The 20,416-nt window shown below is 46.0% G+C and overlaps 2 protein-coding genes across 3 annotated transcripts; both read right to left on the reverse strand.

Moving 5' to 3' along the window:
* Positions 1-8,285: 8,285 nt before the first annotated feature.
* Positions 8,286-13,084, reverse strand: LOC131187173 (complement C1q subcomponent subunit B-like). Of its 2 annotated transcripts, none has more exons than XM_058161398.1 (3): positions 12,923-13,084; positions 10,609-10,781; positions 8,286-8,942 (listed from the first exon to the last, which is right to left on the reverse strand). In XM_058161398.1, the coding sequence occupies exons 2-3, from the start codon at positions 10,778-10,780 to the stop codon at positions 8,359-8,361; spliced, it is 756 nt and encodes a 251-aa protein (XP_058017381.1). In that variant the 5' UTR covers position 10,781; positions 12,923-13,084; the 3' UTR covers positions 8,286-8,358. The 2 variants fall into 2 exon arrangements, with proteins under 2 accessions (XP_058017381.1, XP_058017382.1); XM_058161399.1 differs by lacking the exon at positions 12,923-13,084 and adding an exon at positions 11,205-11,362.
* Positions 13,085-15,699: 2,615 nt separating this feature from the next.
* Positions 15,700-20,053, reverse strand: C1QC (complement C1q C chain). The gene is made up of 3 exons (XM_058161433.1): positions 19,896-20,053; positions 17,062-17,240; positions 15,700-16,389 (listed from the first exon to the last, which is right to left on the reverse strand). The coding sequence occupies exons 2-3, from the start codon at positions 17,216-17,218 to the stop codon at positions 15,833-15,835; spliced, it is 714 nt and encodes a 237-aa protein (XP_058017416.1). The 5' UTR covers positions 17,219-17,240; positions 19,896-20,053; the 3' UTR covers positions 15,700-15,832.
* Positions 20,054-20,416: the final 363 nt, after the last annotated feature.

The following is a 20,416-nucleotide window of genomic DNA, read 5'->3' on the forward strand; positions in this document are numbered from 1 at the left end:
AGTTTTCTGAAATGCAGAAAACTGGCTTCAAGCCAATTCCAAGGTGGGCTACCTGGGGGGGCGGAGCTTATCCGGAGAACCAATGAGAGTTGGTTCTCATGGGATGGGTGGGCGGGACCACTGTTGGGCTCCATTTTGGTCGTAAGTTGAGGACTGTCTGTATTGGGGGTCTCTGTCCCCTTTGAATGCCTCTTCCAGGAGATCAAGACCAAAAAAAAACCCACGGTTATAGCTGGTCGGTAATCAGAACCCCTCCCCCAATACTGAAAGTCCTCAACTTGTGACCGCAAGTCGAGCTCAGAATTTATGTTGCTAAACGAGGCATTTGTTCAGCGGATTTGGCCCCGTGATATGAACTTTCTCGCCACCGTTGTTAAGTGAATCGCCACCATTCTTAAATTAGTCACACGGTTGCTAAATGAATCACCGCCGTTCTTAGTCACACGGGCGTTAAGCGAATCCGGCTTCCCACTCCCCCCCCCCTTGGACTTCCCTTGTCAGAAGGTCGCTAAAGGGGAAATCATTGCGACCGTCGTAAATGTGAGTCGGCTGCCGAGTGTCTGAATGTTGATCACGGGATGGCGAGGACACTGCGACGGTCGTTAACTTGTGGGAAAAAAGTCACAAGTCCCTTTTTTTTTTTGGGGTGCTGTTGTAACTTGGAACGGTCACTAAGTGAATCCTCGTAAATGGAGGACTCGCTGAATTACACAGTTTTCAAATCCAGCTAGGAACGCTCGTTTTCCCCTCTATTTATATGCACCCTGCGAGGCTGTTTTAATGGAATTAAACCAAGTTTAGTTTCCTAAATTATTCAGGAATTATTCTCTCTTCGTGAGAAAGTAGAGAGAAAAATTGAATTTGTGCTGCAGGCAAGACCAAAATAAGTTTCTGGCAAAATCCACCGACAGACCCTCCTCGACTTTTTTATTTATTTATTTATGTATGTATGTATGTATGTATGTATGTATGTATGTATGTATGTATGTATTTATTTATTTATTTATTTATTTATTTATTTATTTATTTATTTATTTATTTTTGTCACAACATGATATAAAAGCACATATAATGAAAGAAAAACAATAGGACAGGAACAGTAAAAGTGGGTTTTATTGTTTCTAAATGTATTTTAATTTGGGGCCGTATTTAATAAGTTTTTTTTAAATTATTGATTTTATTCTGTATTTATTCACTGTTGTTTTATTTTGGCTGTGAACAAGCCCTGAGTCCTTCGGGAGAAGGGCGGTATAAAAATTTAATAAATAAATAAATAAATAAATAAATAAATAAATAAATAAATAAATAAATACTTTTGTGCACTTATGCACGCCCTTTAAAGACCTCTTAGGAATGGGGTGAGGTCAATGGTAGACAGTTTTTGGTTAAAGCTTGGACGTGGTGACTCTTACAGCATCCCTATGGTAATGGAGAATTCAAGAGAAAATAAACGGAAAAATAACCAGAAGGCAAAAAAAAATGTTTTCTTGAAATGCCTGGATTAAGCACCTCTTAAAATTTATATATATATATATATATATATTAAAGTTTAAAATGACTTACAATTTAGAAATGCGAGAGGCGTAGTTGAAAACGAAAACAATAAAACAGATTGAGTATATAATGTGAAAAATATAATTTTTTAATGTGAAATTTTATTAATTTTTAAACGGGGTTTTTAGTTTACGGAAATTTTAATTTCAGGCTAATTTAAATAAGTTTTTAAATGGTATTTTAATCTGTATATTGTATTGTTTTATCTTGCCTGTACACCGCCCTGAGTCCTTCGGGAGAAGGGCGGTATAAAAATCAAATAAATAATAATAATAATAATAATAATAATAATAATAATGTACTGGAGATAAATAAATGTATAAATAATGTATATGTTCATAAATAAATAAATATTAATTTTTATTTATTTTAGAGAGAGAGAGAGAAAGAAGGAGAGAGACGCTACAATATTACGAAACATGCCATATTATGAAACAAGCATTATCTAAACAATATGACCTAGAATGCTTTAAGAAACTCTTGCAATTTTAGCCTCTTTTAAGACATGCTGCACTGACAACTGAATTTTGATGGGTTATTGAAAAAAAGAATTGAAAGATGGATTAGAGAGAGAGAGAGACAGAAAGAGAAAGAGGGAGAGAGGGACGGAGAAAAAAAGAGACGGATAGAGGGAGGGGAAGGAGAGAGAGAAAAAGAGAGTCAGGGAGGGTGGGAGAGAGAATGAAAGAGAGAAAGAAAGAGAAAGAAAGAGAGGAGAAAGAGAGGGGGAGGAAGAGAGAAAGAGAGAGAAAAAGAGAGAAAAGGGGAGAGAAAAGAGTGATAGAGGGAGGGGAAGGAGAGAGAGAATGCAAGAGAAAGAAAGAGAAGGAAAGAGAGGAGAAAGAGAGGAAGGAAGAGAAAGAGAGAGAGAGAGAGAAAAGGGGGATAGAGAGAGGGGAAGGAAAGAGAAAAAGAGAGGGAGGAGGAGAGAATGAAAGAGAGAAAGAGAGAGAAGGAAAGAGAGCAGGAGGGAGAGAGGGAGGAAGAGAGAGACAGAGGGGGGAGAGAGAAAGAAAGAGCGAGAAAGTGGGAGAAAGAGAGGGAGGGGAGAAGGAGAGACAGAAAAAGAGAGACAGAAAGGGGAGGAGCGAGACAGAGAGAGACAGAGAGAGATTATGAGAATCTGTGGAAAGAAGAATTTAGAACCTTGAAAGATCAAAGGATACGAAAAAGGTAAAATACCCTTTTAAGTTTTTAAAACGAAACTTAAATCGTCAGGAAAAAACATTCTTTGAAATCTATCCAGCCCATCAAAAAAAAAACGGCATTAGAGCTTTAAGAAATTTACCCCCAGATCTGTACCATTCCTGCTTCCCCGAAACCTTGCCCTGTTGCGCATGGGGCGTGTGCTCCAGGGGACCCCTAGAGGCCATCCAATCCAGCCTGTCGCTCACGGCAAAAACCCAATTTCAGCCTTGCTGACCGACGGCAGCCCTGCGGGTTGATGCCCACCCAAAACATCGTGAGCAGGACTTTGAAGCATTTTAGGTAAAAATTCTGCCGACTGTCAGCAGTTCGATCCTGACCGGCTCAAGTTTGATTCATCCTTCCGTCCTTCCGAGGTCGGTAAAACGAGGACCCTGATTGCTGGGGGGGAGGGGGGGGCAAGATGCAAATAATGTGTCTCTATTATAAATTGCCCCGAGAGTGCTGTAAAGGATAGATACAGGTAGTCCTTGACATACGACTGTAAGGAAGCCCAAAATTTATGCTGCTAAGTGAGACATTTGTTTAAGTGAATTTTGCCCCTGCGGTGGTTAAGTGAAACCAGTTGACTTTGGTGGATGGAAGGTCGCGAAAGGGGATGTGACTTCCCCCCTCCCGGATGCTACAACTGTCATAAATATGAGTCCATGGGGATGCTGCATTGGTCGTAAGTGCGGGAAAGGGTTCCAAGTCCCTACTTATTTATTTATCCAAGCGGGACTGGCCTGATTTTTAAATTTTCACATTTTTTAATTTTTAGTAATTTTATATGGGGTATTTTAGGCTAGGTCAATTTGACGGTTTTAATTTGGCCATTATTGAATATGTATTTTAATTGATGTTTTAATTTTGTATATTTAATTGTTTTAACCTTGGCTGTACACCGCCCTGAGTCCTTCGGGAGAAGGGCGGTATAAAAGTTTAAATAAATAAATAAATAAATAAATAAATAAATAAATAAATAAATAAATAAATAAATAAATAAATAAATAAATAAATTTCCAGGGCTGTTGTAACTTGGAACGGTCACTAAACGGACGGTAGTTAAGCCCAGGATTACCTGTAGAAAGTCTAAATGCTATTTTTCTTTTATTTTTTCACCAGGAGAAGCGGTGGGCTCCGTCCAGCTCTGTGCAAAATTGTACACATCCAGGAGAGCTTTTTCTCCAGCTTAGTTTTCCCTGGGGGCTGGAGGTTGGGGGGGGGGGGTCTAGATGGGGGTGGGGTGGGGAAATGGAGGCTGTTATATATTCCTTTTTTTCCTCCGCTGGATGATGCGAGCTGGCTATTCTTCCCCCAAGCGCTTTCTCATTCCTTGAAAGGTCTGCGGTTTGGAGAAGGAGCAGTGGTTTGCTGGAAAAAGAGGGAGAGGGGGTGTGGGGGGGGGGAGAGAGAGAAAGGGAGAGAGAGAAAAAGAGAGAGAGAGAAAGAGGAAGGAGTGAAAGAGAGAGAAAGAGAGCAAGAAAGAGAAAGAGAGAAAAAGAGAGAGAAAGGGAGAGAAAGGGAGAGAGAAAAAGAGCAAGAAAGAGAGAGAGAGAAAGAGAGAAAGGGACAAAAGAAGAAAGAAAAAGAGAAAAGAGTGAGAGAGAGCAAGAAAGACAGAGAGAAAGAGAGAGAAAAAGAAAACGAGGAGAAAGGAGTGAGAGAGAAAGAAAGAAAGAGAAAAGAGAGAGAGAAAAGAGCAAGAAAGAGAGAGAAAAGAGAGAGAGAGAAAAGGATAAAGAGCAAGAAAGAGAGAGAAAAGAGAGAGAAAGGGACAGAGAGAAAAGAAGAAAGAAAGAGAGAAAAGAGTGAGAAAGAGAGCAAGAAAGACAGAGAGAGAGAGAGAAAAGAGAACGAGGAGAAAGGAGGAGAAAGAGAGAAAAGAGCAAGAAAGAGAGCAAGAAAGAGAGAGAGAAAAGAGAGAGAGAGAAAGGGAGAGAGAGAAGGAAAGAGAGAAAGAGAAAAAGGAGAGAGAGAAGGAGCAGTGGTTTGCTGGAAAAAGAGAGAAAAGAGAGAGAGGGGTGGGGGAGAGAGAGAGAGAGAGAAAGACAGAGAGAAAGAGAGAGAGAAAAGAGGAAGGAGGAAAGAGAGAGAAAGAAAAGAAAAAGAGAAAAGAGCAAGAAGAGAGAGAAGGAGAGAAAGGGAGAGAGAAAAGAGCAAGAAAGAGAGAGAGAGAAAGAGAGAAAGGGACAAAAGAAGAAAGAAAAAAGAGAAAGAGTGAGAGAGAGCAAGAAAGACAGAGAGAAAGAGAGAGAAAAAAGAAAACGAGGAGAAAGGAGTGAGAGAGAAAGAAAAGAAAAAAGAGAAAGAGCGAGGAATAGATCAAGAAAGAGAGAGAGAAAAAGAGAGAGAGAGAGAAAGGGATAAAGAGCAAGAGAGAGAGAAAAAGAGAGAGAAAGGGACAGAGAGAAAAGAAGAAAGAAAAAGAGAGAAAGAGTGAGAAAGAGAGCAAGAAAGACAGAGAGAGAGAGAGAGAGAAAAGAGAACGAGGAGAAAGGAGTGAGAAAGAGAGAAAGAGCGAGAAATAGATCAAGAAAGAGAGAGAGAAAAAGAGAGAGAGAGAGAGAGAAAGGGAGAGAGAGAGCAAGAAAGAAAGAGAGAGAGAGAGAGAGGGAAGGAGAGAGAGAGAGAAAAGGAGAAAGAGACGAATCCCCGCCATTATTAAACGAGTCACGTGGTCATTAAACGAACCCGGCTTCCCCATGGATTTTGCCAGTCACAAAAGTCGACGACTCCGGGACGCTGCCACCGTCGTAAGTACGAGTCAGTGGCCGAGCCTCCGAATTTTGATCAGGCGGCCACGGGGACGGTCGTTAAGCCTGGAAAACGGTCGCTAAGTCCCTTTTTCCCACCAACGGCCGCTAAACGAATTGTCGGAAAGCGAGGACTAAGTGGATTACGGGGAGGGGGTTTTCTGAGGGGCGCTGTTCGTTTTGGGGAAGGGGTTTGGGTCAAGTTGGGGGGCCCGGCCGTGGGTCGATGCCGCCTCCCTTGCGGGGGGGGGGAAGAGAGAGGAGGGGGAGGAAGATGCCAAGTGGTTAGGGTCTCCCAGCCAAGGGAAAAAGGGGTTCGGGGCTCCCCCCCCACTTCTAGCTCAGGAAAGCGCAGCATCTCCGCTGCACCTTAAAATCGTTGGGCTGGGAGAGGGACCCCTCGAGGTCCTCTAGCCCAACCCCCTTTCTCTCTTCGCGCCGTTCCATGCGCGCGTGGCGGAGGATGGGTTCCCTGGTGGCCAAGGGAGTGGAAAGAGAGGAGTGGGGTGGGGGGGATGGGGGGGCAGGCGGCATGGCAGGCTGGGAAGAAAGAGGGGTGGGTGGGTGGGTGGGTGGGAGGGGGATGCCCCGAGCGGACTCCCGGCCGGGTCTCCGGCCGTCCCCATGGAAACCTCCAGCCCGGCCGACGCGGCCGCCCCGGGGCTCCGCAGCCCGTTTCTGGGTCACGGGAGACACGCGCGGAGCCCCCTCCCCTCTCCCCACAGGGAGAAGAGGGAGGGGAGGGGAGGGGGCAGCGCTGGTTCGGCCCCTTTGGAAGTGGGGGGCAGCTGCCATTTGTCCTTCCTCTTCCTCCCTCTCTTTTCCTTCCATCCTTTTCTCTCTCTCTCCCTCCTTCCTTCTCTCCTCTTTCCCTGCCATCCATCCTCCCACCCACCCACCCACCCACCCACCTCTTATCCTTCTTCCCTCCATCCTTCCTTCCTCCTCTTCTCCTTTTCTTTCCTTCCTTCCTTCACTCCCTCCTTCTCATACTTCTTCATGCCCTTCTTCCTTCCTTCTCTTTTCTCTCCCAATCTCCCTCCCTTCCTTCTTCTCTCCTCACTCCTCCTTCTTCTCTTTCTCTCCTGGCTTCCTTCCTTCCTTCCTTCCTCCATCTCCTTCCCTCCCTCCTTCCTTCCTTCTCTTTCTCCCAACCTCCTCCTCCTCTTCCTTCCTTCCTCCATCCTCCTTCCCTCCCTTATACTCACACCTCCTTCCTTCCTTCCTCTCTCCTCCTCCTCCTTCATTTTCTTTTCTCCCTCCTTCCTCCCTCCCTCCCTCCTTCTTCCCTCCTTCCTTCCTTCCTTCTCCTTCCTTCCTTCCTCCTTCCTTCCTCCTTCCCTTATACTCACCTTCCTCCTCTCTTTCCTTCCGTCCTTTCTCTCCTCTTCCTTCCTCCTCTCTCCCTTCCATCCATCCTTCCTTCCTCGTACCCACTTACCCACCTACCTCTTATCCTTCTTCCCTCCGTCCTTCCTTCCTCCTCCTCTCCTTTTTTTCCCTTCCCTCCTTCTCATCCTTCTTCTCTCCCTCCTTCCTTTCTCTTTTCTCCCTCGCTCCCTTACTTCCCCCTCCCTCTCTCTCTTTCCTCTCCCTTCATTCCTTCCTCCCTCCTTCCTTCCCTTTTCCTTCCTTCTCTCCCTCCCTTTTTCTTTCCCTTCCTTATACTCACCCTCCCTTCTTCCCATTTCCTTCCTTCTCTCCCTCCCTCCCTCCTTCCTTCCCTTTTCTCTCCCTCCCTCCCTCCCTCCCCTCTTCCTGCCTTCTTTTCTTCCTTCAATTTCACCTTTCTTCTCTTTTCATTTCCCTTCTAGAATTTTTTTCAGGCCCAGCTGATATGGGGTGGGGGGCTGGCGTGGGCAGGGGGCAGCTGCAGACTCCTGGGCCTGCAGAGGGCCAAGCCAAACTGCCTCCAGTCTGGACAAGCGTTTTGGGGGGTAACTCAATCTCCCTCCCTCCCTCCCCACCAGCCAGGCGCCTCCAGTCTCCACAAAGCCCCCTTTTCATAAAGCGAGGGGGGGGAGTGAGGCGGGGGTCTTCTTTGCTGACTCTCCTGCAATCTCCCGTTAAGGTCTCGATGCCAATCCTTGAGCGTCTAGCGCCCTCTGCTGGCTGCATCGGGGCTCACCCGAATGCTGGGCAGAAGATCCAGGTAAAATTCTCCACTTGCAACGGTCCGTTTAATGACCGTTTGAAGCGACTTCAGGGCTCAGTTGTGGTCGTACGTCCAGGACGGTCTTGTACGTTGCTCTCGCTTTTAACTTTTGCTTCGCCTGTATTTTTATTTTATTTTGTAAAACTTACAAAGGATACCATCCTTCCAGCCGAGAATTTACGTTGCTAAGCGAGGAATTTGTTCAGGGAGTGATGCCGCCGTCATAACTACGAACCAGCGGCCAAGCGTCCAAATGTAAGTCATGTGGGGGACGATGATACAACGGTCATAAGTGTGGGGAAAAAAGCCCCTTTTCCCCCAGTGCCGCCAAACGGTCACTAACCAAACAGTGGAGGATTAGTGTCAAGGACATCCCCCCACCAAAAAAAAGCCTTTCTCACACCTCCGCTACCTAAACCCACCCACCCCGTCTTCCCCGAGGGGAGCCGCCAGGAGCTGAAACCCCAGTTCAAATCCCACCCACGAATCCTGCAAAACTTTTTTCTCAATGACGGTTTATTGATTCATTTGCAAAAATCTCGAAGGTTGGTGGGTGCAAAAAAAATTTGAGGGTTGGGGGTGAACGCAAAGAGGGGGCTGAGCAGGAGGAAGGAGACGGAGGGGGGAGGGTTGCAACTCGTAAGCCACCAGCGTCAAACTTTCGGGGAGAGGGGGGGGGTCCGCGTCGGAGACGGAGGTAAACGTCGTTCAGACGTTCGCTTCGGGGAAGAGCAGGAACCCGGAGAAAATGCTGTCGGCGCCTTCGATGCCCCCCAGCAGCGAGTTCTTCTCCGTGGGCTCCAGCCACACCATCTCCCCCTGGGCCACTCGGAGGACCACCCCGCCAGTCGTCACTTGAAAGGTGTTCACAACGTAGTCGCAGAAGGTCACCATGTTCTCCGCGCTGGCGCTGCCTCGGCCCTTCTTCAGGTGCAGGCACAGGTTGCCGCGAGAGGTGGCGTGGTAGGAGAAGTAGTAGATCCCCGGGATCTGGCAGGTGAACTGGCCGTAGCGGTTGTTGTAGTGGTTGCCCACGTTGGTGATGACTCGGTCGAAGCGAACCGGCTGAGACCGACGGGGGACAAAGGTGGCCCCCCGCGTAGCCGAGAAGGCGGATCGGTGAGAGGCTTTGGCGTCCCCGGATTCGCCTTTCAGGCCTGGGGCACCAAGAGGCCCGGGAGGACCTTTGGCACCCGTGGGTCCCCTGGGACCAAATTTCCCTGGGAAACCTGGCATGCCGGGTTCACCCGGTTCGCCGGCGTCTCGGTAATCTTCGACTCTTCCAGGTGGACCTAAGAAAAGAGCAAACAACAAAAAAGACGGTGCGGCGGCGAAGACAACAAACGGGGAAACGTCACGGTGGAACCTGCGGGGCTCCTACCTTGCAGGGTTGTTGTTGTGGGTGCAAATTAGGGGGCGGGGAAGAGGAATGGAGAACTGTTAGGGGTTGAGTGTGAGAATCGACTTGATTTGGAACGGGAGGAAGAGCCGCAGCCGAGGTAGAAGTGGAGAGATAAGAGGAACCTGAGTCCCGGGCAAAAATGTACTTGGAGAAAGCGTCGCAGAGGAGATTCTCCCTGGTTCTGAAGAAGCTCAAGGGAAGGAGAGGTTGCTGAGCGGCCAGGGGTGCAAGATTGTGTGGCTGTGAGCTTGGGAGAAAGTAGTGTTGGAGTTTGTCGTGGTTGTGTCTCAAAAGGGAGGGAGGAAAAGTCAGAGTATAGAAGGATAGAAAAAGAAATTGAAGGAAGGAAGGAAGGAAAGAAGGAAAGGGAGGAAGGAAAAGGGAGAAAAGGAAAAGGAAGGAAGGTAGAGGAAGGAAAAGGAAGGAAAGGAAAGGAAGGAAGGAAGAGAGACAGAGACAAAAGAGGGGAGGGGAGAAAGGAAGGAAGGAAGGAAGAAAGGATGGATGGATGGATGGATGGATGGATCACTGATGATATTACCTAGTTGGGTAATGAAATGTCTACAAGAAAACCATCAAGTTCAGAGAGGGAGGGAAGGAAGGAAGGAAGGAAGGAAGGAAGGAAGGTCAGAGCAAAGAAGGAAAATAGAAAAAGAAATTGAAGGAAGGTAGGAAGGAAGGAAGGAAGGAAGATCAGAGTATAGAAGAATAGAAAAAGAAGGAAGGAAGGAAGGAAGGAAGGAAGGTCAGAGCAAAGAAGGAAAATAGAGAAAGAAATTGAAAAATTAAAGGAAGGAAGGAAGATCAGAGTATAGAAGAATAGAAAAAGAAATTGAAGGAAGGAAGGGAGGGAGGGAGGGAGGGAGGGAGGTCAGAGAGAAGGAAAATAGAGAAAGAAATTGAAAAATTAAAGGAAGGAAGGAAGGAAGATCAGAGTATAGAAGAATAGAAAAAGAAATTGAAAGAAGGAAAGGAAGGAAGGTCAGAGCAAAGAAGGAAAATAGAAAAAGAAATTGAAGGAAGGAAGGAAGGATGGATGGATGGATGAAGGGAAGGAAGGAAGGAAGAACTGATTCTCCTCCTTCTCTCCCTCTCCTTTTCCATCTTTCCCTTCTCCATCTCCATCCTTCTCCTTCGCATCCGTCTGCAATTACTGGGGCTACACGGACCCTAATGCTAATTATGCTCGTGCCAACGCAGCTCCTGCAGGGGCGATTTGCTCGGTCCAGCCCCCCCACCCCACCCTTACCCCTCCCCCCACTCCTAAGCCCCTCCAGCCCTGAGACTTAAGCCCAGTCCTCACGATTCAATAAAACTTTGGGGTGACGAAGGAGAAAGGTTTGTGAAGGCATAGAAGCGGAGAGATTGTTAATCTTCGGGGCTCGGGGTGGGGGGGGGTTGCTTCTGTTGCAGTAGACCTTCTCCAAGGTAGAGGGGTGGTCTAGATGACCCAAGCTCCCTCCCGACCTTTGCCCTTCCTCTGCCTTAGAAGCTGGGGTCTGCCCCCCCTCCTGCCGGCCAAAAAAATAAGGTCCATGGTGGTTCTTTTACCTTACCTCGTTCTCCTTTGTTCCCGTCAACGCCATCCTGGCCGTTGGGCCCCGGAGCTCCTGGCATACCGGGGGTCCCAGGGATGAGTGTGGGGCCTTGGCAGCTGCTGGCTCGTGCCAACCATGCTGCGGGCAGGCAGACCATCAACACCCCGACCAACAGCTTGGCACCGAACATCCTGGATGGGCACAGAAAGCGGGCGAGGAAACTTCGCCAAGAAAACCCCCGCCCTTGGTAGCTCCCCGACAAAGGACTTCAACTCCCAGAATTCCCAGCAATGCCACGGCCATCCTGGCCGGGGAATGCTGGGTGTTGAAGGCCACCGGTCTGGATGGGGTGCAAGTTTTTCTCAATCTCAGGAGCTTTTAAGATGGGTAGAGAATAGATAAGGTAAAGGTAAAAAGGTTCCCCTCGCACATATGTGCTACTCGTTCCTGACTCTAGGGGGCGCTGCTCATCTCCGTTTCAAAGCCGAAGAGCCAGCGCTGTCCGAAGACGTCTCCGTGGTCATGTGGCCGGCATGACTCAACGCCAAAGGCGCACGGAACGCTGTTCCCTTCTCACCAAAGGTGGTCCCTATTTTTCTACTTGCATTTTTTACCTGCTTTCGAACTGCTAGGTTGGCAGAAGCTGGGACAAGTCACGGGAGCTCACCCCGTTACACGGCAGCACTAGGGATTCGAACCGCCGAGCTGCCCGTCTTTCGATCGACAAACTCAACGTCCTAGCCCCTGAGCCCCTTTAGAGTAGATAGGACGTTGAAATCAGGTTAACAGAGTAACAAGAGTTGGACCTTGGAGGTCTTCTAGCCCAACCCGCTGCTCAAGTGGGAGACCCTAGACCATATCAATCAATCAATTAATCAATCAATCAATCAATCAGTGACTCAATCAATCAGAAGAAAGCTGGAAGGGACCTTGGAGGTCTTCTAGTCCAACCCCCTGCCCAAGCGGGAGATCCTATCGCATCTCAGACAAATGGCTGTCCAATCTTTTAAAAGCCCCAAAGGTTTTTATACCCCAAATATCTGGAGTCAACTCCACCGTTTCCCCCCTAATTTTAAACTAATTTTAAAAATATATTCGTGTCAACAACCAGTCCGAAGTCCAAAACAGAGAGGAATAAAAAGATGCACAAAACCTAAGCAATCCACACTCAGTTCAAAAATAACTTTTCCAGATCAACAGAGGCGCTCCATCATGCAAAGCGCGGATTTCCCAAAGGTGATCTCCCCCCCCTCCCAAAAAAAAGACAATTAAATTTTCTTGGTTTTCTTATTTTTGTTTTCTACTTGCAAAATAGTGGGAGATGATAGATCATCTATCTATCTATCTATCTATCTATCTATCTATCTATCTATCTATCTATCTATCTATCTATCTATCTATCTATCTCTCTATTTATCTATCTATCTATCTATCTATCATCTATCTATCTATCATCTATCTATCATCTATCTATCTATCATCTATCTATCTATCTATTATCTATCTATCTATCTATCTATCTATATCTATCATCTATCTATCTATCATCTATCTATCTATCTATCTATCTATCTATCTATCTATATCTATCTATCTATTTATCTATCTATTATCTGTCTATCATCTATCTATCTATCTATCTATGTATCTATTTATCTATCTATCATCTATCTATCTATCTATCTATCTATCTATCTATCTATCTATCTATCTATCTATCATCTAGTCCAGTCACTCCTTGACTTTGTACTGCCAAGGTGAGAAGAAAAGTAAAACTTTGATTTTGGGTTTTATGAGATGGGTTCATCATTACTAGAAACGGCTAGCTGATATTATTATTTAAAAGTAAAAAAGCTGAGGTTCTACTGCACCAAAGGGAGTCAAATGCTATTCTTTCTTTTTTCCCCCCCTTATTCCTATATTTTTTCCCTTCCCTTTTCCCTCCCCTAACCTTCCTACTATTCTCTTTGGCATCCACTAAAACGCAAAACGCGTTTGATTTATAAAGTTTATTTTAAAAGGTATCAATGAATAAAAAAGAATGTGGGGTTTTTTTTTTTAAAAAAGGAAGTGTTTCAATTCCGATCCAAGAATTAAAGAAGATTCTCGCCTGAGGAGCAGAGAAATTTTTCCAAGATGGGGAGGAGAGAGAAACCAAGAAAGTCCAATTGTTTTTTGGGGTGCAACAACTCCTTTGGGTCAACCTGGTGACTCCTTTTATGGACTCCAAAAATCTACGATTCACCAATGACAACCACACACACAGACACACATCTTTGCAAATGGGTGGATCTTCACAGTAAAAAGATCTCCCAAAAATCCATTTTCTTACCTGGCAGGTCTTGTTACCCCTTCAAGCTAGCAAGGGCTAAGCTGATACACGTCGTCTGTCCGTCCGGTACCGTCAAAAGCGATGGATGGGACACGCATGTGCAAAGACACACACATACACACACACACCTCTGGATTTCGGGCTGCTGGCACAAACACACCCCTCCCTCCTCGTTGTGTGTGGCCACAACAAGGAAACTGGCTGAAAACTTCTCCTTTCTGTGGGGTGACCCCCTCCCCTTCCCGGACCCTACATCTGCAGCGACAGCAGTTTCACATCCATCTTTTCCATGGGTGGTGGGGTCTTTTCTGCTACTTCTGCAAGAAAAAATAAAAGGACGAAAAATGTTGGGTTCCTGGTGGTTTTTGTGGTTTGGGGTCTTATTCTCTCTCTCTATCTTTTTTTTCCCCCCTTCCTCTTCTCTGGCTCCGTGGGATGGGAATTTAGGGGCAGGGGGAAGAGGAAGCGTTTCGCAATCTGGAACCCGTGGCTTGGCCATCTCATAGGAGTTCTTAATTTTGCTGGGTGTGCAAAGGGTTCCGGTCAGGCGAAGCATGAGCGGGGAGAGGGGTGCGGAATGCGACAATTGCAAAATAGTTGGAGAGAAAGAAAGGAGAGGGAGGGGGAGAGAGAGAGAGAGAGAGAAAGAAGGGGAGAGAAAGTGAAAAGAAAGGAAAGAGAAAGGAAAGAAAAGAGAAAGAAGAGGGAGAGGGAGAAAGAAAGGGAGAAAAATGGAGAGAAGGAGAGAAAGGGAGAGAAAAAAGAAAGGGAAGAAAGGAAGGATAGGTGATAGATAGATAGATAGATAGATAGATAGATAGATAGATAGATAGATAGATAGACAGACAGACAGACAGACAGACAGACGATAGAGATGAGAGAGAGAGATGAGAGAGATGATAGAAAGGGATAGAGATATAGATAGATAATTAGAGAGAGAGAGAGAGACGATAGAGATAGAGAGATGATAAAGAGAGAGAGAAGATAGATAGATAGATAGATAGATAGATAGATAGATAGATAGATAGATAGATAGATAGATAGATAGATAGATAGACAGACAATAGAGATGATAAAGATGAAAGCGAAAGGGATAGAGATATAGATAGATTAGATAGATAGATGATAGATAGATGGATGGATGGATGGATGGATGGATGGATGGATGGATGGACAGACGGATGATAGCGACAATAGAGAGAGAGGATAGAGAGAGAAAGGGATAGAGATCTAGACAGATAATTAGATAGAAAGATAGAGAGATGATAGATAGACAGACAGACAGATCTGGATGATATAGATTGTGTCTGTGTGTGTATAATTTTTTTTAAAAAATATTTTTAATGTTGTGTATTCTATTTATTTTTAGCTTTTAACATTAGAGATTTTTTTTTGCATTCCACTCTTACGCCGGTCTCTGGCACTAATAAAGGTTGGATTGCTTGATTGGCTGATGGAGCGTCTGTGTTATTCAACTCTAAACCAAAGTTAATAAACCCCAATTCAGTCAAGAATTCTTTATTGATTGAGGTGCAAAATCTGGTACCTCTTAAGGGGGGGGGGGCTGAACGCAGAAGAGAGAACTTGGGGTTCAATTTTTGAATGGCTTATCCTCAAATCATCCAGGTCATCCAGGTGGCTCATTTATTCATATATCGTATATAGCAAGGGTCTCCAACCTTGGTCCCTTTAAGACTTGTGGACTTCAAGACCCCTGCTATATACTGTATATTTATATAATTTAAGGCCCTAAACCACTGTGTCTCAATTTTGGTAACTTTTTAAGAGGGGTGGACTTCAACTCCCAGAATCCCCCAGCCATCCTTTTAGAAACTCTTGAGATTGATGGACTCCAACTCCCAGAATTCCTCGGCCATTCTCTTGGAAACCTTTTAAGATGAGTGGACTTCAACTCCCAGAATCCCCCAGCCATTCTTTCATCAAACCTTTTTAGATGGGTAGAATTCAACTCCCAGAATTCTCTGGTCATTTTTCTTGGCAACTTTTTAAAATAGATGAATTTCAACTCCCAGAAATCCCCAGCCATTCTCTTGGCAACTTTTAAAAATGGGTGGACTTCAATTCCCAGAATCCCCCAGCCATTGTTTTAGCAACCTTTTAAGATGGGTGGACTTCAACTCCCAGAATTCTCCCTGGGCATTCTCTTTGACAACTTTTTTAAAAGGGGTACACTTCAACTCCCAGAATCCCCCAGCCATTGTTTTAGCAACCTTTAAGATGAGTGGACTTCAACTCCCAGAATCCCCCAGCCATTCTTTCATCAAACCTTTTTAGATGGGTAGAATTCAACTCCCAGAATTCTCTGGTCATTTTTCTTGGCAACTTTTTAAAATAGATGAATTTCAACTCCCAGAATTCCCCAACCATTCTTTCATCAAACCTTTAAGATGAGTGGACTTCAATTCCCAGAATCCCCCAGCCATTGTTTTAGCAACCTTTTAAGATGGGTATACTTCAACTCCCAGAATTTCCCAGCCATTCTCCTGGCAACTTTTAAAAATGGGTGGACTTTAATTCCAAGAATCCCCCAGCCATTGTTTTAGCAACCTTTTAAGATGGGTGGACTTCAACTCCCAGAATTCCCTGGGGCATTCTCTTTGACAACTTTTTTAAAAGGGGTACACTTCAACTCCCAGTATCCCCCAGGCAGTATAGTTAGGGAATTCTGGAAAACTGAAGTCCACCCATCTTAAACTTTGCACTTTCGAGACGCCTCCTGCTGTAAACGATGGTGAACCAAGAAACCAAACGCCATGGCATATTCTTTATTTATTTATTTTTAAAATCGGCGTGAAGGCAGGAGAAACCTTGAACGAAAGGACAGCGAGGGGAGAATCAGAAGAAGTCAAGTTCGCAGGCAAACTCAAAAGACCCAACTTCTGGAGAAGGTTAATCCGGAAACAGCAGGAAGCCGGAGAAGACGCTGTCGGCTCCGGCCACGCCGACCATACCGTTGTAATCGTTGACCGCCAACCAGACCTGGTGGCCGGCTTGCAACTGAAGCAAGACCCCACCCGAGCTGACTTGCTTGGGGTTGGACAGGTGGTCGCAGAAGCTGACCACCCGTTCCCGGTTGCGGTACAGGTTGACGCAGAGGTTGGACGTCAAGGAAGTGTGGAAGACGAAGTAGTAGACGCCGGGGATACGGCAGGTGAACTTCCCCGTGGCCGTGTCGTAATCGTGGTAGGTGTTGGTGACGTTGCCGTGGAAGATGACCGGCGTGTTCTTCACCGGGTGCTCGTGGGTCTGGCGCTTGACGGTGAAGGCGGATTGGTACATGAGCTTGTGGCCGCCGGGGTCTCCGGATTCCCCTCGTTCGCCTTTGGGACCGGCGTCTCCTAAGCTTCCGGGAGCACCCCGAGGTCCACTTTTACCGGGCAGACCAGGAAGACCTGGAGAACCTGGCTCGCCCTTGGGCCCGTGGCTTCCAGGGACGGCTGGAGGACCTACGGATCGGAGTGAAGGTGGGTTAGAAGCAGGAGAGCAGCATCAACGAAGTAGGACTTCAACGTACAACCATACAGAATAAGGGAGCTGGAAGGGACCTTGGAGGTCTTCTAGTCCAACCCCCTGCTCAGGCAGGAGACCCTAGACCATTTCAATCAATCAATCAATCAATCAATCAATCAATCAGAAGAGAGCTGGAAGGGCCCTTGAAGGTCTTCTAGTGCAATCCCCAGCTTAAGCAGGAGACCCTACCTATACCATTTCAATCAATCAATCAGACTAAAGCTGGGAGGGATCTCTTCTTAAAAATCTCCAGTGATGGAGCACCTACAACCTCTAGTGGCAAACTGTTCCACTGGTTAATGGTCCTCACTGTCAGGAAATTCCTCCTTTTTTCTAGGTTGCTTCTCTCCTTGGTTGGTTTCCATCCGTTGCTTCTCGTCCTGCCTTCAGGTGCTTTGGAGAACAGGTGGAGCCCCCCCCTCCCTCTTCTTTGGGGCAGCCCCTTAGATATTGGTTTTGGGGTTTCTTGATCTGAATGACGTCACTTCCGTCCCTCCTATTTTCCCCCTTAATTTCTTTCGAGCATACACAATAATAATAAATGGCCGTAACGAAGTGGCAGAGATTTGAAAACGCAACCGTCAAGAGTCACCCAGATTGTTACTAACCTGGTTCTCCTTTGGGTCCCCTCTGTCCATCTCGGCCATCTTTCCCAGGGGGTCCTGGAACTCCGGGGAGACCCGGTGCCCCATAGCAATAATTTGGGGGGTCTGCAGCCCAGGTGAGATCTCCCAGGATCAAAAGGAGGAAGGCCCAAACCAACATCCTCACCGATCTCCTGTCCCTCCTGCGGGGAGATTGAATCGAGCCGTGGTTTGCAAACCTGGCAATGTTAAGACATGTGGACTTCGACTCCCAGAATTCCCCAGCCAGCAAGTCCCAGAATTCCTTAGCTAGCATGCTGGCCATAGAATCCCGGGCGTTGGTGTCTACATGCCTTAGGATTGCTAAGGTCGAGAAACATTAGACAAGGAAAGTTGACTGGGGTCGGTTAAGAAGTTTCTAATAATAATAAGAGGAGGAGGAGAAGGGAAGAGAAAGGAAAGAAAGGAATGGAAAGGAAAAGAAGAGGGAAGGAAAGGAAAATAGAAGAAGGGAAGGGAAGGAAGATGGAAGGGAAGGAAAGGAAAATAGAAGAAGGGAAGGGAAGGAAGATAGAAGGGAAGGGAAGGGAAGGGAAGGAAAGGAAAGGAAAATAGAAGAAGAGAAGGAAAGGAAAGGAAGAAGCGGGAAGGGAAGGAAAGGAAAATAGAAGAAGGGAAGGGAAGGAAGATAGAAGGGAAGGGAAGGGAAGGAAAAGAAGGGAAGTGAAAAGGAAAGGAAGAAGAGGGAAGGAAAGGAAAACAGAAGAAGGAAAGGAAAGGAAAGGAAAATAGACGAAGAGAAGGGAGGGAAGATAGAAGGGAAAGGAAGGAAGATAGAAGGGAAGGGAAGGGAAGGGAAAGAAGGGAAGTGGAAAGGAAAGGAAGAAGAGGGAAGGGAAGGAAAATAGAAGAAGGAAAGGAAAGGAAAGGAAAATAGACAAAAGAAGGGAGGAAGATAGAAGGAAGGAAGGAAGAAGAGGGAAGGAAAGGGAAGGGAAGGGAAGGAAGAAGAGGGAAGGAAAGGAAGGGAAGGGAAAGAAAGTGGAAAGGAAAGGAAAATAGAAGAAGAGAAGGGAAGGAAGATAGAAGGAAAGGAAAGGAAAGGAAGGGAAGGAAAGGAAAGGAAAGGAGGAAGAAGGAAGGGAAGGGAAGGGACATGGACAAACAATTCACTTCTTCGCACAAAGGTGTTTTCCTTCTCCCTCCACGCAGCCTTTCCTTTCAACTCCATCCTTCTAACAAGACACCAGAGATGGAGGCAACCTGATTTTTTCCTTCCCCAAAGCTCAAATCTTCTGCCTCTCAGGGCGGTTATAAATCTCCAGAATACGTTAAGAATAAATTCATTTCCCGGTTGATCTGCCAATCGCTCCTTTCCCAAATTCTGCTGGGCTCCCCTGGGTTTTTTTTCAGAGGAACCCAATGCTGCGCCTTTCCTGGAGCGAAGGATTGATTTCCTGAACCTTGGAAGAAAGAAAAAAAGAGAGAGAAAGAGAGAGAGAGAGAGAAAGAAGGAAGGAAGGAAGGAAGGAAGGAAAGAAAGAAAAAGAGAAAAAATGAAAGAAGGAAGGAAAGAAGGAAAGAAAGAAAGTAAGAGAGAGAGAAAGGAAGGAAAGGAATGGAAAGGAAGAAGAGGGAAGGAAGGAAAATAGAAGAAGGAAGGAAGGAAGATGGAAGGAAGGAAGGAAAATAGAAGAAGGAAGGAAGGAAGATAGAAGGAAGGAAGGAAGGAAGGAAGGAAAATAGAAGAAGAGAAGGAAGGAAGGAAGAAGGAAGGAAGGAAGGAAAATAGAAGAAGGAAGGAAGGAAGATAGAAGGAAGGAAGGAAGGAAAGAAGGAAGTGAAAAGGAAGGAAGAAGAGGGAAGGAAGGAAAACAGAAGAAGGAAGGAAGGAAGGAAAATAGACGAAGAGAAGGGAGGGAAGATAGAAGGAAGGAAGGAAGATAGAAGGAAGGAAGGGAAGGAAGGAAGGAAGGAAAGAAGGAAGGAAGAAGAGGGAAGGAAGGAAAATAGAAGAAGAGAAGGAAGGAAGGAAGGAAGGAAAATAGACAAAAGAAGGGAGGGAAGATAGAAGGGAAGGGAAGGAAGATAGAAGGAAAGGGAAGGGAAGGGAAGGAAGAAGAGGGAAGGGAAGGAAGGGAAGGGAAAGAAAGTGGAAAGGAAAGGAAAATAGAAGAAGAGAAGGGAAGGAAGATAGAAGGAAAGGAAAGGAAAGGAAAGGAGGAAGAAGGAAGGGAAGGGAAGGGACATGGACAAACAATTCACTTCTTCGCACAAAGGTGTTTTCCTTCTCCCTCCACGCAGCCTTTCCTTTCAACTCCATCCTTCTAACAAGACACCAGAGATGGAGGCAACCTGATTTTTTCCTTCCCCAAAGCTCAAATCTTCTGCCTCTCAGGGCGGTTATAAATCTCCAGAATACGTTAAGAATAAATTCATTTCCCGGTTGATCTGCCAATCGCTCCTTTCCCAAATTCTGCTGGGCTCCCCTGGGTTTTTTTTCAGAGGAACCCAATGCTGCGCCTTTCCTGGAGCGAAGGATTGATTTCCTGAACCTTGGAAGAAAGAAAAAAAGAGAGAGAAAGAGAGAGAGAGAGAGAGAAAGAAGGAAGGAAGGAAGGAAGGAAGGAAAGAAAGAAAAAGAGAAAAAATGAAAGAAGGAAGGAAAGAAGGAAAGAAAGAAAGTAAGAGAGAGAGAAAGGAAGGAAAGAAAGTAAGAAAGAAGGGAAGAAACAGAAAGAGAAAGAGAGAAGGAAGCAAGGAAGGAAGGAAGGAAGGAAAGAGAAAGAAAGAAAGAAAGAAAGAAAGAAAGAAAAAGAAAGAAAGAAAGAAAATAAATTGTGGGTGGGGTCTCTTACCCCTCGGAGACTCCGTGGGATCCTAGCCGGTCTGCAGGCAACGGGAATTAACGAGTCGCCGGCTAGTTCAGGGCAGAAGAATTGCCTTGCCACATCATCAGATTTGACAAGGAAGTTGATAGTCCCAAAACAAGAAAAATAAGGAACTAGTCCACTCCGTTTTCTGCTTGTCTAAAAGCTCAGCACCCAGGCTTTTCCTGCCTTGTAACCAGATATTTTCAATCTCCCCTCGCTCAGGGAGGCACCAGAGCGGCAGAGATTTAGCTGAAAGTCTCGAGTCGGCTATGAAAATTCTCACCAAGGGGCCTACCTCCTAGGGTTGTTGTGAAGGTATAAGGTCTCCTTGCCTGAGCTGGGGGGGTTGGACTAGAAGACCTCTGAGGTCCCTTCCAGCTCTATTCTCATAAATTGATTGATTGATTGATTGATTGATTGATTGATTGATATCATCTAGGGTCTCTGCTTAAGCAGAGGGTTGGACTAGAAGACCTCCAAGGCCCCTTCCAGCTCTATTCTCATTA

Source organism: Ahaetulla prasina, chromosome 18, assembly GCF_028640845.1.
Source record: "Ahaetulla prasina isolate Xishuangbanna chromosome 18, ASM2864084v1, whole genome shotgun sequence".
In the NCBI taxonomy this organism is placed as follows: Eukaryota; Metazoa; Chordata; class Lepidosauria; order Squamata; family Colubridae; genus Ahaetulla; species Ahaetulla prasina.